General features: G+C 37.1%; 1 protein-coding gene across 1 annotated transcript in view; it reads left to right on the plus strand.

Annotated features, from left to right (window-relative positions):
- Window positions 1–18,961, plus strand: part of KCNH5 (potassium voltage-gated channel subfamily H member 5) — a 349,253-nt gene that overhangs the window by 51,613 nt on the left and 278,679 nt on the right. Inside the window, exon 3 of the mRNA XM_004612371.2 lies at window positions 15,727–15,833. Coding sequence (XP_004612428.1) covers window positions 15,727–15,833 — 107 coding nt within the window. The remainder of the gene's footprint in view (window positions 1–15,726; window positions 15,834–18,961) is intronic.

Here is an 18,961-nt window from a genome sequence, read left to right on the forward strand (position 1 = left end):
GCCTGTTTTATATGTTTTAGACTTCAGCTGGAGCTAATTTTAACTGCGAGGATAGAATCTGAATTGAGCATGTCTGCTCCCGTATGTCTCAGAGGGGTTTAGGTTAGGAAAAGGACTGACTTGTGATAGACCTTACCTATAAAATAGATTTTTTAGAGGGTTCTACATAATGTGGTTACCCCCACACTCCTTTCCTATTCCTGTACATTGGCCCTCCCATGATCAGGTGTCAGCTGTCTCATGCTGTTTTCCACATGAAGATGTTTTCCTCTCTAAGACATGGTTTTCCTCCTCTGACTCAGCATAGTTTATTATTTAATATCATTATCTGGATTTGAATTACTTTTCTTTATCCCATGGGCTTTCCTTGCTGTTATTTTCATTGTCTTTTAAAGAAAAATATTTTCTTCTTTGAATTTGATTTTATTTTGTTAAAGTTATTCACAATAATTTATTACCTTTAATACTCCAATAGCAACCCCACCACTATTACACTTTCCCACCATTATTATTTTGAAATTTCTCACCACCACCCATGCCTGCCCCAAAAGCAGGTCCTAAATATTTTTTATTGTTATGAATATTCCACTAAAAATGATCCTTGTAGCTTGTTGTATCTCATCCTGTATCAAAAACAGTCTTTGTTTAAAAGATTACTAATATGTTGTTACATGTTGAGCCTTATGTGCAATTTTTTTTTGATTGAGATCAGATACCTTCTACTCTACACCCATCAAATATCTTGTGCTACTCCTGGTACATCAGTGGCATAGAGCATGAGATGTTTTACGAACTCTAAAATTTTAAAACAGGTGATACAGCTGGAGTTAAATTTATAATCAGATGATGACTTTGGGGTCCAAAGGTAACTTTGCAACTCGTTGCTCTCTTCCGAGATTTATTTATGAGTTTCTGGACCTTGGCTACTTAATGAGCTTATATGGCACAAGAGACAATTTGTGGGTGTGACTGCCAGGCTCCTGGAAGAAAGGAGTATTGAGGGGAGGTTGCCCATCCTGACTCTGTGAAAGCCTGGAGATTTTAATCACAAATATCGCATGCCTGAGTTTTTCAGCAGATTTATTTCCATGGATGAGGCTCATCCAAGCCTGTGGAGATGGGCAGTGAGCATGGCAGTGATTGGATTCTGGAGATTTTTGTCTGCTGGGGTTCTATTAGAGCAGGTGGTGGAATTCACCTGCCCCCTCCAGGATTCACCAGATTCTATCTAAAATATTTCTAATATTTTTCTTTATATTTGGATATATTGTTAAGTTTAGCAACCATCTTTCCTTTTTTCCCATGTATATTTTCCTGATTTCCAGATACTTTTTGTGGGGGCATGTGCAATTTCTCCTATAAAAGAGTTGATTGATTTATAAGTGCTGGCATGTTATAGTCACTGTCACTGTCACTGACATCCCATTGATCAACGATTTGCTTATGCGGGTCCAGTAACATCTTCATTCGTCCCAGCCCTGAGATTTTAGCAGACTCTTTACTCGTCCTTCCCAAGGGTACTGCATTAGAGGCTCTTCAGGATCAGGGGAATGAGAGCCATCATTGTTACTGTATTTGGTTTATCAATATGCCATGGGGAGCATAAATGGATGGGTTGGTTTAAAACCAACCAGGTTGTTGGTTTTAACCTGGCTCTCCCAGGCAGGCTCTCTCGTGCAGGCAGTAAACTCGGTAGCTTGTCAGGTTCTCCAAGAGGGAGAACTAGGCTATCAGATGTTGCGCGGCTGTGAATGCTTCCAAAGGCTTGGTTTTATAGTTTCTGGATGTTGGCCATTGATGGGATTACACGGCACCGGGGGAAGTTTCTGGGTGTGACTGCCTTGCTACTGGAAAATGGGGAATCTGGGTGAAAGAGGCCCAGTCCCTACCCAGGAAGCTTTGGAGATCTTGACCCCGGATTCCGCACACCTGGGTTCCTCTGCTGGTTCCTTAATGCGTGAGGCTCGTCCGAATGTGTGGAGAGAAAGTTGCTTTCTCCTTTCTCCCATCAATATTTGATTAAGTGATTTTAGATTCCATCTTCACTTTGATATGAAATAGAGGGCACAGCTCTGAGTTATGTAGTCAACCTAATCTTGGTATTATGTACTTATTTAGTGCATGCCTTATTTAGTACACTTATTTAGTATCCAAGGGTTGTGTAATTTAGGTGGGTAGAGATAAAAGAGTTTTAGATTGATTATGTTGTCTTTTTTATTGGAGAAAAGAGAACTCAAGTCTGACCCTAACTCTGCTTTGCAATTGTCAGAGATAGCAGTTTTGAAATAAGTTTATCAGCATCAATATTCAGTTGCACAACATGCACAACAGATTTTGATAATTTAAATAATGCAACCAGTTTAATGTTATTATAGAGCAATGAAGGCTGGCTTCTGATATGAGAAAATAATTGTTGAGCTCAATCAGGCTTTCTTAGAGGCATACTTCATTTTGATATACTTCTTTCTAAACCAACCCATCCATTTAAAAATTAAAGCTGCAACCAATGTATATTTATTGCTGTACTTTATTTTACAAGACCGAAGAGATAGAAATAATCAAAATGTCCAGAAGGAGGAGATTTCTTAAAAATTATTATGGCTAGTCTATGACTTTCTAAATCATGTGTTACAAGGGTAAAGGCATTGGGTGAAGCTAAAAATATATTGTTATGTTAAAATTCAAACACTAAGCAACTCAACCAACAAAATCTCAGCGTTCAAATACCATCTGCATCATAATTCTGATGTTACTTTTACATTTAGTTTATTTCTGTTTTGTGTATAATTCAATAAAAGGCATTTTATGTGGAAACTCAAGGAAACAAGGAAGAAAGAAAAAAGCTATGCACAGTTACAAATGCAGTGCTAATAGCTAAATAATAGCTAAAGCTTTATAGAGTTTTATAGTCATTGAATTCAAATTGAATGTGGAGGTGAATTATTTGACATTGAGAATAGACTTGTAAAGAATTAAAATAATTTTATGTATTTTATTATTTTTTTTTGCTTGTTTGGTTTTGGTTTTGGGGCCCTATGCTACAGAGCTTAGGGCTTACTCCTACTGCTGTACACAGGAAACACACCTGATCACGCTCAGTGAACTATACATTGTGTCAAGCATCAAACCAGATAGGAAAGGCAATTGCCTTAGCCATTGTACTATCTCTCTATCCAATTATTTTCACTTATTTTAATAATGACTAATTTTAGGCAAAATAGCACAGTAACTTTAAATTAGTGTCAGTTTGTTTAGAAAATATGGCACTTTGTATGCAGAGAAAAGAATCATCTTTATATATAATTTTCTTGTAAGAGTCAATAAGGATTAAATATCTAGGGAATAACTATATGTCCTATTTTAAAAATATTTTTTAAGTTCCTTGCATTTATTTTAATTTTTAATTTTTTAAATTTTTATAAAGTTCACAATAATTCATTACATTTAATATTCAAAAACCAATCCCACCACCATTGCACCTTCCCACCACCATATTTCAAATGTTTCTACCCCAAATCCCAAACTGTGCTCTCCAAAGCAGAACTAAAACAATTAATTTTGTAATGCTTGTTATAAATAATCCACTAAAATGGTGCAATAAATTTTCCTAGAGGAAAGTGTGTGAAGATTGTTGTGTTTAATCCTGGAGCCCTTAAACCTTATATAGGAGATTACTAACATGTTTGTTGAAGGTTGAGCCTTATGTGCTTATATATATATATTTTTTTCTTCCCCCCCATGAAATCGGTTGCCATCTACTTTAAACCCCATCAAATGTTGTGTGCTACTCTTGGTACATCAGTGGTGTAGAGTGTGAGAGGCCACGCTCTCCAGGAATTCTAAAATTTAGAATATGATTATACAGCAGATTCACGTATGGGTGAAGTGCATCGGAGTTTGTGGAGACCAACCGTGAGGATGGTGGTGATTGAGTTCTGGAGGATTTTGGCTGCCAGGTCTCTCTTGAGGTGGGAAGGGAAGCTCACCTTGCCCCTCCAAGTTGCCCGGGTTAACACAGCCTGCTGGAAGCATCTCTGTAGCATGTTGTTCTATGTTGCACTCTTCTGGGAGCTTTATTTTTGAGTCTATTTTAAAAATATTCAAATATAAAAAATTAATATTTAATATTCATATGAAAAAATTTTAAATTTACACTAATTTATAATTTTAAAGTTATCAAGAGGCTAAGAGTTATTTCTTCTATTTCCTTATCTTTTTTTGCCTAGTCCACCTTCTTTTATTGATCATGTATACAGTATCAAATCTGACAAAATACTTTATATTATCATTGTTTTATGACTGAGCTATGTGAGCATTTTGCTTTACTTTTCATCTTGTTTTTCTTTTTCATGCTATCTCTTATCTCATGTACAGTTTTAGTGTAGGATGGTTATAGTATGTCCTTCTAATCCCTCTTACAGTTGTTTATTTTATATATATACATATATATGTGTATACATATATATGTGTGTATATATATGTATATATATATATGCAGAGCCTTGGCAGTTGAAGACCTCCGGAACCCAGCCACAGCCATGCTCAAGGCCACTCTCCACACATACCAATGAGCCTCACACATGAAGGAACCAGCAGAGGAACCCAGGTGTGCGGAATCCGGGGTCAAGATCTCCAAGGCTTCTTGGGTAGGGACTGGGCCTCTTCCACCCAGATTCCCCATTTTCCAGTAGCTAGGCAGTCACACCCAGAAACTGCCCCTGGTGCCATGAATCTCATCAATGGCCAACATCCAGAGACTATAAAACCAAGTTCCCGGAAGAGCGTGGCCGCATTGCAGCCATGTGACATCTGATAGCCTAGTTCTCCTAGAACTCTCCTAGTTCTCCAGGTTCTTGGAGAACCTGGTAAGCTACTGAAAGTTTATTGTCCCACGGGAGAGCCTGGCAAGCTCCCCGAGGTGCATTCGTATCTCAAATACAGTAACAGATGCATACATACCTCTCAGAGAGCCTGGCAAGCTACCGAGAATATTCTGCCCGCACGGGCAGAGCCTGGCACGCTACCCGTGGTGTATTTGATATGCCCAAAACCGTAATGATAGGTCTCATTCCCCTGACCCTGAGAGAGCCTCCAATCATTGGGAAGACGAGTAAGGAGAGGCTGCTAAAATCTCAGGGCTGAGAGGAATAGAGACGTTACTGGTGCCTGCTCGAGTAAATCGACAACAATTGGATGACAGTGATACAGTGATACATATATACATATATATATTCTTGAAATAATGTTGCTTTGTGTATGATTTCATAACCTATGTAATTGATACTCTGAAGAAATATTTTTGGAGTCTTTCCCTTTTGACTCAATTTTATGTTTTTGATATTTTTAATGTTGCTACATGATCATCAATTTCTGATCATTGTATAGTGAATATTCCAGTATTCCACATTGTTCATTTTATTGATCTGGTATCCTAGTCTTGAACTCTAATTTTCTGATACTTTGATACCACATACACAGTTTCTTATGGAACTGTGGAAGACATTGTCTGTGTTCCACAATGTGTTCCACTTTGCTCAGAAATAGTATTTTTTTTGATAAACTATAACTTGCAAATGAACTATTATTAGATGCTATCCAGGGTGAACTTTTGTTTTCAGTCTCATGAGCTAGGAGTGATAGTTCCAGGACTGAGTTCTTCCTTATCTCTTTATTTCATAGTAGTGAAATTTCCACTAAAAATAGTTTCATATCACTATATCACTGTATTACTGTCATCCCATTGATCATCAATTTTCTTGAGTGGTCGTCAGTAACATCTCCATTCGTTCTAGTCCTGAGATTTTAGCAGCCTCTCTTTACTCGTTCTTCCCAGTGGTGCCACATTGGAGGCTCTTTCAGGATAAGGGTAATGAGAACCCTTATTGTTACTGTATTTGGCATATCAAATATGCCACCGAGACCTTGCCAGGCTCTGCCATGCAGGCAGGATGCTCTTGGTACCTTGCTAGGTTCTTTGAGAGGGAGAAATAGGCTATAAGAGGTCACATAGCTGCAAATGTGGCTGCGAACTTCAGGGAGCATTGTTTTATAGTCTCTGGATCTTGGCAGTTTGTAGGTGTGGACGCCAACCTACTGGAAAATGGGGGGTCTGGGTGGAGGAGGCCCAGTCTCTATCTGAGCAGGCTTGGAGATCTCAGCCCCAGGTCCCACACACCCGGATTCCTCTGCCAGTTCCTTCATGTGTGAGGCTCATCCGAATGTGTGAAGAGGGCTCTTGAGCATGGCTATGGCTGAGTTCCGGAGGTCTTCGGCTGCCGGGGCTCTGCTCAGGGCAGGGATGGAAACTCAACCTGCCCTGCTCCAAGGGGCCCCAGTGAAGACAGCCAGGTATGGAGGCAAGAGACTCTGCTACCCGTGTAAATAGTTTTATATACTAATTAAAATTATTTAAAATATTCTTATTGGGTCTGCCAAAAACAGTAACAATAAGTCTCTCAATGAGAGACATTACTGGTGCCTGCTCGAGCAAATTGATGAGCAACAGGATGACAGTGACAGTGACAGTGACATTCTTCTGACAAGTCAGGATTCCTGAAATTTCTATTTTAGTCTATTTTGTTGTCTGACACTAGCATTTTCAAGCCTTTGTACTGTTTTGTTTTTGACAAAAAGTTATTCTGTTCATAGATTTTGTTGGAATGACATTTAAAAGCATACGATCTTGTCTCAGAGGGGTTTGACAGAAGAAACCTCCTAGCCTTTTATAGTTTACTATCCTGAAAGGGTCACTCACCATGTAGGAAATAGGAAGGTTGTAGTTGATATACTAATGCAAATATGTTTTTCTTGAAGCATGGGACCCAAAGCCAACTTACCTAAAAAAGTGTCTATTAAGGAGGAGGGATGTAGCGTAGGTGAGAGTTTGGAGATGTTCATTGGTGGAGTGATGTTGACACTGGTGGTGGGATTGCTGTTTGAATAATGTATGCCAAAACTCTAATATGGACACAATCATAAATTATGTTGCCTAAAAAAATCATTTGTAGAAAATGTTTCATTAGGAATCTTAGCCAACCAATTAGACATTGAAGCAGTGATCTTGAGACACTGTTGGACTTATTTCACATGCAGTTTGATTAATATAAAATTGTCTGACGCTATCAGAGATGGATGCCAACAAATTAGTTCCTCTTGGCTAGTGTCTCTCACTTGGAACTGAGAGCAAGTGTTGGGTGTTTCAAAGACATCCAGTGCTATTCATAGTTTCTACTAGGTACATGTCGTGCACATATCTTTATGACACTAAATACTTTTAAAACCATACATATTAGTGGGTCATAAAATTTCTTGTTTACAAACCTCTGTGCAAAGCAATAATTTTATTTTAAATACAATATCTTTCAGATTTTGAAATATAAGTGTTATCTTTAACTTTTAGTTTCGTTTAGTTTAGTAAACAAAATCTTTAGTTTTTTATTGTTTCTGAATCTCTTTTTTATCTTCTACATTTCATGTTCTAAACATTTCAGTTTGTGCTTTATAAACTTTTGTGATGTTTTGCTTTTTGTGATTTATTCAGAGCTGGAAGCTACATTTTCCAGTTGCATTAAGTCAGTCTGTGTAGTTTCTCTGATGAAGCATTTTCTAGTTTCTGAATATAAACCTCTAGATAGTATTTTTATTTTAGGTCACAAAAGGCTTGTGGAGTGTCAGTTTAGGAACATTGCTAACCTTTAATAGAATAAGATAGAGTGGTAAAAGACACGATTGTATGTTTTGGGTTTGTAGGATTCCTTTTTCAAATGAAAAAGGTAATTTTCAAATGAAGATTACTTATTTTTATTTACCTTTTAGAATTTAAGCTGAATCAGACTTGTATTTATTTTTTAAAAAAAGTTTTAAGACACCATGACTCTCAAAGCTGTTCATAATACTGTTGCTTCAGACATACAATGTTCCAACACCAATTCCTCCACAGTTGTTCAATTCACCAGTGTTTCCAGGCTTCCGCTCACTCCCCACCATGCCCTCTTTGCAGGCATGCAACAAATTTATTTCTTGTTATTTGCTCCAATGAAACTTAAAGAAATGGAAAATAGAATTATCAGAAAACAATTAGTTTGTGATGAAACATTATTAAATGTTTTTAACCTTTTTTAATCTAGTAAATGAAAACCACATGCATCATTAGTGTCATACTTAGTCCCGCATGTTGGGAAGTCTCTCTTGTCCTTTTAAGGTGCTCATTTAATGCTTCTTTTAATATTCATTTCAAGGTTATGAATGTCCTATGTGTCCCTGAGACTCTGTATTGCTCCTTAAAATAAAAATTGTCCTTAGCTAGATAGAGTATTCTTGGTAAAGTGCTCATTTTATTGATTTTTTTTGTATTCTATCTCTCCATTCTCTGCTAACTTGTAGTTTCATTTGGTAGGCTTGCTGTATATCCTATTGATTTTCATATATATATATATATAATTGTATCACTGTTGTCCTGTTGTTCATTGATTTGCTTGAGTGGCGCCAGTAACATCTCCATTCGTTCCTGTCACGTTCAGGGTCGGGGAATGAGATCTGTTATTGTTACTGTTTTTGGCATACCGAATATGCCACGGGTATCTTGCCAGGCTCTGCTGTACGAGATTCTGCGTTGCTCTCTTCCAGGAGCTTTGTTTTATAGTCTCTAGATCTTGGCCGTTGATTAGATTACATGGCTCTGGGGGCAGTTTGTGGGTGTGACTGCCATCTACTGGAAAATGGGGGATCTGGGTAGGGGAGGCCCAGTCCCAATTGGAGCAGTCTTGGAAATCTCAGCCATGGGTCCAGTATACCTATGGGTGAGGCTCGTCCAAGCCTGTGGAGAGTAGCCTAGAGCATGACTGTGGCTGTGTTCTGCAGGTCTTCGGCTGTGGGGTGCTGCTAGGGGCGGGTAGGGAAACTCAATCCACCCCCTCCAAGGGGGCCCCGTGAAGACAGCCTCGAGTGGGGGCAGGAGATTCTACATATATATATGTATATATATATGTATATATATGTATATGTAAGATCTTTTTATGATCTTGCTGTTTTTAGTATTCTGTCTCTATTTTTGCATTTTGTCATTTCTAGTATAATGTGTCTTGGAGGTTTTGTAGTCATGTCTATTTTCACTGGAACCTTCTGACTGTCTTGGATATCAGTGCCTGTCTTCCTTAACTCTGGAAAATTTTTATTGATGATTTTTTTAACTATTGTTTTGATATATTTGCCATCCTTTTCTTCAGAGACTCCAGTGATTCTCATATTCCACTTGTACTCATCTCATAGTTCCCTGGTATGCTGTTCATTTCCTTTCAGACTAATTACTGACTTTTCTGTTTCCTTGCAGTTTATTCTAGCTCATTGTAGTGTTTTTTATTTTTTTCATTTCAACTTATACTTTCTTGTGCTTTGCTGATTGCCTGTGTCATCGACTCTTTGAGATCATTGAACATTTTTATCAAAGTGTCATTGAAGACATTGAGGATTTACAATTACTTGGTTGGAGTTGTTTATGTCTTTGGTGATACTGATTTTTCTCATTGAACTTGGTGGGTCTCTACATTTTTCCCCATTGATTCTCTGGTATTTTGGCTGTTTTGGGGGTAAGTATTTGGAGTTAAATTCTCTGTAAGAAACTGAAAGATTAGGCTGAAGGTTACTCTCTCTCTTTCTTCCTTGCCCATCCTTATCAAATAACAGAAAGCATAACTGTGAGCAGCATGTAATTTTTTGAGTAGATCTATCACAGCTTCAGGAGCTGTCATGTGGGCTCTGCATATGGCTCAGGTCAGGTGTAGACGCTGCTGGGACCTGGCTAGAAGGGAGGGGCTCTCCCTCCTGTTCTGGAGCAGGCCCAGTGATGTCAAGCCTCCCTGGAGTGGTGGAGCAGCAAGCAGAAGGTCAGCTATATTTCTTGTTAAGTAACAGTTTTCATCAATTTCAAAATTCTTTGCATTTTAACTTATTTTTAACATTAGCACAAACATTTAGTTAGGTTAATTACCCTTATCTTTTAAGGATGTTTTCCTTTTCCTTACAGAGTCTCTAAGCTAAAAGAAATAGTTTATTAGGACTTTTAAAAAAGTTTACCTGGGCAGAGATGCTTCTGAACCCTGTGCCAAGGCTGAGTCTCATCCAGGGTACCCTGGATGGGGGCAGTTGTGCCCATCACCTGCCCAAATAGAGCCTCAGCAGCCAATAACCTCCACGGTCCAATCACCACCATACTCAAAGCCAGACTCCACAGGCTTTCGAGGAGCCTCATCCAGAAATGAATCTGTTAAAAAAAAAACCTCAGGTTTGTGCGTTCTGTGGTCGAAATTTCCAGGCTCTCACGGAGTTGGGGATGTGCTATCTCCCTTCGTTTCCTTGATCTTCCAAGAGCCTGGCAGTCATGCCCATGAAATCCTCTGGCACCATATAAGCTCAATAAGCAGCCATGCTCCAAAGACTCATAAAAAATCTTGAGAAAGATCAGCAAGTTGTAGACATGCCTCTGGACCCCAAAGTTACCATCCAGCTAAAAATTTAACTTCAGCTGTATCACCCCATTCAAAAATTTAGAGTTCCTGAAACAACATTGCAAACTCTATTCAACGAGTAGCACACCACTTTCGATGGGATGTAAAGTAAACGGTAACCAGTCTTGATTAAGAAAATACTAACACACAAGCTTAACACGTAACAACATGTAGTAATCTTTTATATGGTTCCAGGGTAAGATACAACAATCTTCACACACTTTCTTCTTTTTTTTTTTTTTTGCTTTTTGGGTCACACCCAGTGATGCACAGGGGTCACTCCTGGCTCTTCACTCAGGAATTACCCCTGGCGGTGCTCAGGGGACCATATGGGATGCTGGAATTAGAACCCGGGTCGGCCGCATGCAAGGCAAACGCCCTACCCGCTGTGCTATCGCTCCAGCCCCTACACACACTTTCTTCTAAGAAAAATTTTTTTGGATAATTTTTTAGCAAACTAGTTATAACAAGTAGCACTGTCATAGCACTGTCATCCCTTTGTTCATCGATTTGCTCAAGTGGGCACCAGTAACGTCTCCATTGTGAGACTTGTTACTGTTTTTGGCATATTGAATATGCCACAGGGAGCTTGCCAGGCTCTGATGTGAGGGTGGGATACTCTCGGTAGCATGCCAGTCTCTCCAAGAGAGACGGAGGAATCAAACCCAGGTCAGCCGCCATGCTATTGCTCCAGTCCATAACAAGTCACATAAAATAAATTATTTAGGACTTGCTACTGGAGCAGGCTTGGGTGGTGATTGGAGAAATTGGAAAGGATGGTGATGGGAAGGTGCAATGGTGGTAGCATTGGTGTTGGAATACTAAATGTAATAAATCATCATGAATGACTTTATAAAAAATAAAAATAAATAAAAAGTTCATCTGTTTGAAAAATGTATTGAGTACTAAAGAACTAGTGTTTTGTATTTTTGTTGGGGAGGTGACATGCCTTTTTTATTCTTTAATTGAAAAATTGCAACTTAATTGCAGTGCCTTAGAGATTTTCATAAAGCCCATGGTTGGAATTCCAAGATTTGACAGAAACAGTATTTCTTCAATGTCTTTTTGATAGGTGTTCTGCATCATGTGTTAGATTATCTCTAAGATGTTGGAATTAGTTTGTTGCTTTTCTGAGGTTCTGTTGCTTATTTTACTATTATAATTATGATCAGAAAATTTTTTAATAAAATTTATACTGTGATTGAAAATGCAGAATGCAGATTTCTCAATCCTCATTTATTTTATTTTTCAGTTTCTGAAATTCTGGTTTTTAAAGTAATGTTACTAAAATATGGGTCTGAGTTTTTCTATACTTTCCAGTTATAATTTTCATTGTTTTGCACCTGCTGTTCTTTATGATTCTTGTTAATAGTTAGCTTTGCATGCTGTAACTTTTCTGGACTTACACATTAGAGTAAGATTTCCTGGGAAATATTAAGATTTTAAAAAATTTCTTAATCTTCAGGGACTTTTAACTTCAGTGCATGTTTTTAGCATCCTTGGCTTAGGATCCTTAGCCAAGATTTTGCTGTGTAATTTTTTAAATTCTTTCTCTTAAATAAGACCCCTGAAACTACATAGACTTCTTTATTTCTCATACTTGTGTTTGCCTCTGGCCATTATTCTACCTCATAAGAAATAAGAAAAAATAATTTTAATGACAAAGAAATTCTTGACCCTTCAAAAACTTTTTTTTTTTACACTCATTCATTTATTCACTCACCCAACTAACATTATTCAGGAAATCTTTTTTTTTTAATGTGGAAAATTACAAAGTTCTCAGGTTTATATGTCAGTTATACAATATTCAAACACCCATCCCTTCACCAGTGCCCATATTCCACCACCAGAAACCCCAGTATATCCCCCGCCCCCACCCCCAACCCCCTACTGTATAACTAATGAATTTCACTTCATTTTTTCTTTACCTTGATTACATTCCATAATTCAACACAAAACTCACTATAGTTGTTGGAGTTTCCAACCAAGAGAGACAGACCTACTACATTTGATAATTAGTTTTTCATTGCTGGAAATGAAGAGATATGTAGCCCCACTGCTACAAGTACATAACTCTCTCTCTCTCTCTCTCTCTCTCTCTCTCTCTCTTTTTTCCTTTTTCCTTTTTTTTTCTTTTTCCCCCTCACCCCCCTTCCTGCGCCTCATAGTATGGTGTACGCCACGCCGCGTCGGCCAGCGTGGGGCTTTTGCTTAGTTCACAGTCCAGAGGTGGCTGCTACATTAAAAACCTTCAATATTTCAACAAAAACTTACTGTTATTATTTGGAGTTTCCCCCCCATGTCAGACCTGTTCAAATGGAACCGTTTCACATTGTTGACAATTATAAATGTTAAGTCGCATCCGCGCGGTTTTGGATTTCTGTATAAAGTCCAGGGAAAATTCTGCCAGAAATTACATAGCCCAGCTCACAGTCCCAGTGCATTGCTGTAAGAAGTCTCTGAATTCAAAGTCTTTAGGTGCAGAGGGTCCGATTCACGCTCAGCGGCTCCGGATTTATCTGGGCCGAGGGCGTGCCGGTTACGCCCCCTTCCCATGAGTTCCTGGGAGCCCCAAAAGTAAAAACCGAATACCTGTGGGTTTGGAGTCACAGAAGATGGCGCCTGCCACATGGTGCCGCCAGCCCGCCGCTTTCCGTGCAGGAGGACAGGGTGGGGAGGAAAAAAAATCCACCCCCGGGAGCACAGAGTTGTAGCCCAGTTCAGTGTCCCAGTGCATCGCTATCGGATGCTGCGCTGGATGCCCGAATGTGTTACATCTTTGGAATCAAAGTCTTTAGGCGCAGAGGGTCCCTGACCCTTGAAAAACTTAGTCAGGGTCTCTAGAAGTAGCAGATATCTTTTTCTAGTAGAGGAAATGGTCTAGGCTAGTGTTTCTCAAAGTGGATGCTATGCTCCCTCCTGCCCTTCTCTTGGTGATCAAGGGGATGGGAGTAGCCTTGGGTGCTGTTGGAAGCACTTTGTTCACTTAAAGAAAGTATATTTCTTTTCTTTTCTTTTTTTTCTTTTTTTGCTTTTTGGGTCACACCCAGCAATGCACACAGTGCACAGGGGTTACTCCTGGCTCTGCAGTCAGGAATTACTCCTGACAGTGCTCAGGGGACCATATGGGATGCTGGGATTTGAACCTGGGTTGGCTGCATGCAAGACAAATGCCCTACCCGCTGTGCTATCACTGCCGCCCAAGAAAGTATATTTCTACAGGAGTTCCAAGTAATTTATTTTTTCTGAAAAGGGAGTTGTAGACCAAATAAGTTTGGTCACCTATGACCTAGAAAACTATACTACTTAGTAGAACTATGTATCTAAAGCCAGATATGATTATGACAGAATCAGGACGAGTTTTTGAGACAAGTGCTTGGCTAAAGTTTTTTGGTGTGTATTTGTAGACTTCAAATGAACTTCTTTTAGAAAAAAAATGATCATAATTATAAAATTTTGAGGGAAATGTAGAATTTAATTCTTTTCTGTATTTTTTAAAAAATAATTTGTTACAAAGTTATTAGTGATTGGGTTTCAGGCATAAAATGTTTTAGCACTGATCCCTTCACCAGTGTCCACTTCCCCTCACCAATTGCACCCCGCTCCTATTTGAAAATAGTTTTTTTGCACTGTGATTTATAATGCTGTTGCTGATAGGGTTTTGTACGTAACACTTGATCACTTTTCAACACCACCCCCAGTTGAACACTGCTCTCCATCATGGATATTGCCCCTTCCATGTTCTTCCATGTACCTCCCAGCCCCCACAAGTGGTGTGTTGCCTATTAATATCAGTTCTCATGTTTTTTGTTTCCATTGTCTAACCTGTATTATATTACCCTCCAATCGTCTATGGCTCCTTCAATTTGTTACCTTCCATTTTCTTATGTATCTTAAGAAAATCTTTATAAATGATAAGAATTCTGATGTATTATATGTTATATAAAATTATATTTTCTTATAGTGTGAGAGCATAAAAGTATTCAAGTTAAAAACCATGTAAGTCAATCTTAACACTCAATGAAAAATGGTTGACCTGTAATTATTAACAATGTTAAAACATTAAAATTCTTCCTACAATAGTTTTAAATGCTGAGAAGTGAAAATAACAGTACAGCAACATTTATTTAGTTGTACTATGGTTTAGAAATGGGGGTAATTAATTTTTTATTAAATTTTTAATTTTTTGAATAAAATATGTTTCCTATAATATGACATTAAGAGAGCAGTTGTAATATCTCTTAGAAAATGCTTATGATATAAGATTTTTATTTCTTCTCTTTTATTTTTATGGAATATTTCTCAGGTCTTCTTTGAGGTGAAATTTTGTTCTTATATGCTGAGATCTTTACTGGGAAAAATTGATACTTGATTACAGTAACTTTCCTGATTTATGTTGACAATTCCATCCATTACTAGCTTCCATTGGCTACATGCACAGGGTCTCTCAAGTGACATGTGAAAATATTCCCACAATCTTCTGTCTTCTATAACTTTATGTTCAATTTAAATTCGATTTTCAGAGTTATCATTTTCATCTCTTTGGTAGACTTTAATCTTTTATGGACAGTTACCATTTTAGATTATTTATGTTTGTGAAATGTCATGTAGACTTAAAACAGAGTGATACATACAGTTACCTGTATCACTGTCATCCCGTTGCTCATCGATTTGTTTGAGCAGGCACCAGTAATGTCTCTCATTGAGAGACTTATTGTTACTGTTTTTGGCATATTCAATACTGTTTAGAAAAAGCTACTGATTGTAATATCCAATACTGATTGACTTTGAGAGTAGTAAGGTGATTACTCATTGATCATAACATCTTTTATTTACTAATTGTTTGTAAACTAAAGAACTAACAACAAAGTTAACACTTCATAGTTATTTCAGTTTATATACTATGATAACTGAAATTTGAGCTGCTTACTGGGAAACTGGTATTTAAACCACAGTATCTAAAATTTGTGTGCTTTAGATACTGTACTGAAAACTATTTTCTCTCTCATTTTGTCTCTCTAGAGTCATTGTTGAAGATCATTTTTAGTAAAATATTTAACATTCATATTTAAAACATGGTTTATGTTTTTAATTTATTCTATGGGAACAATATTATATTTTTTACTATAATTAAATACTTAGTCAAATGAATACACTATATGATTTTATGTAGCACTTGTAAAGCAACACACCATTAAATTTAATTGTTTTTTTTTTCTTCCAGTTTTATGTATGGTGAATTGACTGACAAGAAGACCATTGAAAAAGTCAGGCAGACTTTTGACAATTATGAGTCAAACTGTTTTGAAGTTCTACTGTACAAAAAAAACAGTAGGTATCTAAAATACCATTAAGAAGGGAAACTAATATTTTGTTTTGATTTATTGTAGTTAAGCAACTAAAAAATTTTGTTGCTTCTTCTCTTGGTAGTGGCAGAAAGTACTGATGAAACTATAGAAGTTAACAATTTATTCTGCTTACTAAAAGCAAACTTTTGAGGAATGGAAAAATGTATTACTTTTAAAATGTGACTTTTAGGGGTATCAGAAAAGTACAAACATTTTAGTAATAGTCATGGTAAAAGACCCTTTGTTATGTGACAGAAACTGAAAATAACAAAAAAAATTCTTATTTTGGTTAAAATGAAAGATGATTATAATTACCTTTATATAATATATAGATGACCTGTGAGCATGGTACCCACTTGAGGTGAATATTTACCAATATGGTCTTTTGCTAGATTCCTACTGATTTGTGTGAGAGGCAAAAGAAAGCACTCATTCTATAAAAATGGGTCACTTGCATCTTGTAAATTTATATTGATTGATGCAAACTGTTTTCTAGGGTGTAATTTGTGAGCAGTAATATTTCCATAATGTAATCACATATTACTTCATGAAATGGTCTTACCATCTGCTCTCAGGAAAACGAACAGATGAAAACTCAACCAGTATACTTATCTCTCAAGTCTCCTTCCTAACGAATGTCCTTTGAATATTGACTTACTTTAATTTTCTTTTGTTAATTTCCCAGAACTATAAAAAATAATGAACAGGTGGTTCTGAAATTAGATAAATTTTGTTTAGCGCTAATGGTAGTTGATAGTAAAACCAATTGTTATCCTTGGGTAAACTGATAACTACTACAGGGTCAGGAACACTGTTCTACGTTAAGTGCTTGTTGGAGCTTGTGGATCATGCTTTATCCTATCCATTTTACTATACATATTCTCTATGGAGCATGTGGATTTGAGCTTAGATTTATCTTTATTAATAGATGATTACAGATATCACAGTGACTATAGACACTATCCTTTTTCTGAAGGGACATCTATTTCAGAAGTACTTGCCCCAAGTAATGTTTTAACATCTTGCCTTTAATTTTAGAACCAAGTGGACAAGTTATTTCTCTTTTCAGCCATAATCCAGCTTTGATTGAATTGTCAGCTAGAAACTAATCCATTCTGTGTTATCATCTTTGTCTTCTACCAATGATTTTAGGGGTCTTTTGGTCAGATCTAAACGTCAATTGATAATTTATAGTAGACACTCCCTTTCTTTATATTATTTTTGGTTTTTGAATAGTGGTGCTTGAGTTTACTCCTGGATCAGTACTCAGGAATTACTTTTGGTGGTGCTCACGGGATCATATTTGGAGCTGGATATCAACCCCTGGTCAGCACATGCAATGCAAGTGCCTTAATTGCCATACTGTTTAACTCCACATTACATGTAAGGTTGAACCTTTTTTAATGTCTTAGATATGTGTCTCAAGTTTAGCAAATAATTTAAGAATATCTCAGAGCAAAGGTCATTCCTCACTCTTAAATCTAACCATTATAAGCACATCTTTCTTGGATTTTATTATCTAAAAATTTTTAAATGAGCTCAGTGGTTTTGTTTTCCTTTATAGATTTTTTAAAAATTGATTTTATCATAAAAAAGCCACAACTGTTGATACAATTATACAACTGAAATAGAGTAGATGATAAAGCTCCAATATTAAAATACATAAGCATAAAATCATTTTTTCTGTGAAAATTGTTATATTTGATCATGGGATTGTTCAGTCATTTACTAAGAATTTATTAAGCTCTTTGTGCTAGTTGAGTTTTTTTGTGTATTGTTTTTATTTGTTGAGTTTAGTTGGCTTTATGTTACTTTCCCATCTAATTTGGTGTGTTTCTACTGGAATTTCAGTATTGAGGAATTAAGAGGCATCACGTGGCCCAGAGACTTGGGACAATGGGTTGACATGGCAGCGGTTGTGGGAGTTGGGCGTGGCTGCCAGGGCTTGTGACAGTGTGACAAGTGTGACAGTGTCAGGAAGGCTTCTCATGGTACTTCTGAGAAACATCAGAATTGTTGGCCTGGGCACTGGGGAACCTGAAATTATTTGCAGTTTGGTGTGTCTGCAGAGAATATTCGTGAAATGGTGCAGTTAACCTTTGATGTAGCTGTAACAATCAGGTGTGGGTATAGCAGCCTGGGCTTCTGCTGGGTGAATACTCATCTAGCCACCTCAGGGGTGCCCTGGATGGGTGGGTATCAGTGTTTCCATGAAGTTTAGCTCCTTTGTGTACATCTTCTGAGGGATTTAGTCAGGAATCACTAGAACAGAGCTGGTATCTGAGTCAATGTGGTAGCATCTGGGAAAGGTGGGCCTCTTTGCTTGGTTTCACAGTAACAAAGTCAAGTCCTTCTGTTTCTTAAAAATGTCAATATAAATTGTTACATTTTTTGTCTTTTATTATACTAGCACTCCCAAGAGTATTCAGGGGTCTCAGGGCAATTCCTAGTACTGATGACAGTTGAGGGGAGCATGGAGTTCCAGAGATTAACCACAGGCTTTACACATGCAAAATTATGTGCTCTACCCACCCCTATTTATTTATTTTATATAATGTTAGAAATAGCTTGAGTTTTCCATTTTCAAAAGTCCACTTCCCTGTATCTTAGGTATTTTGATATATTTTAATGGCTTGAAATAATTATCTTGCTTCTGTTTATACTTTTCTAGTTCTTTTTAGATGCATCTGTATCTACATATAATTACAGGCAATATGAGACATGGCTCATACCACTAAGATTGAACTTTGTATTTCTTTTCTAAATTGAACTGCACTAGGATTTTTTTACTCTTTAATGTGAAGAATAGATTTTACACATCTATCATAATCAAGTGCCAATATATTTAAATGTGGCTTTAAAATCTTGTAAATAGGTAAATTAATTTTAAATTTTAATATCAGCAATAAAGTATATTCTTGTGGATTCTTAAATGTTAAAAAGAAAATTTGACGTTTTTATAGAAAACTGTTTTAGGAATGTCTGAATGCCAATTCCTCTCAATATTTCTATTTAAATAATTGGGGGTAAATAACATTCTGCAAGTGGGGAATTGCTGTATTTGATTCAACATGTGTCACAATTGACAGTTCAATTTTCTGTCTCCATTCT

Source organism: Sorex araneus, chromosome 3 (assembly GCF_027595985.1).
Source record: "Sorex araneus isolate mSorAra2 chromosome 3, mSorAra2.pri, whole genome shotgun sequence".
Lineage (NCBI taxonomy): Eukaryota > Metazoa > Chordata > Mammalia > Eulipotyphla > Soricidae > Sorex > Sorex araneus.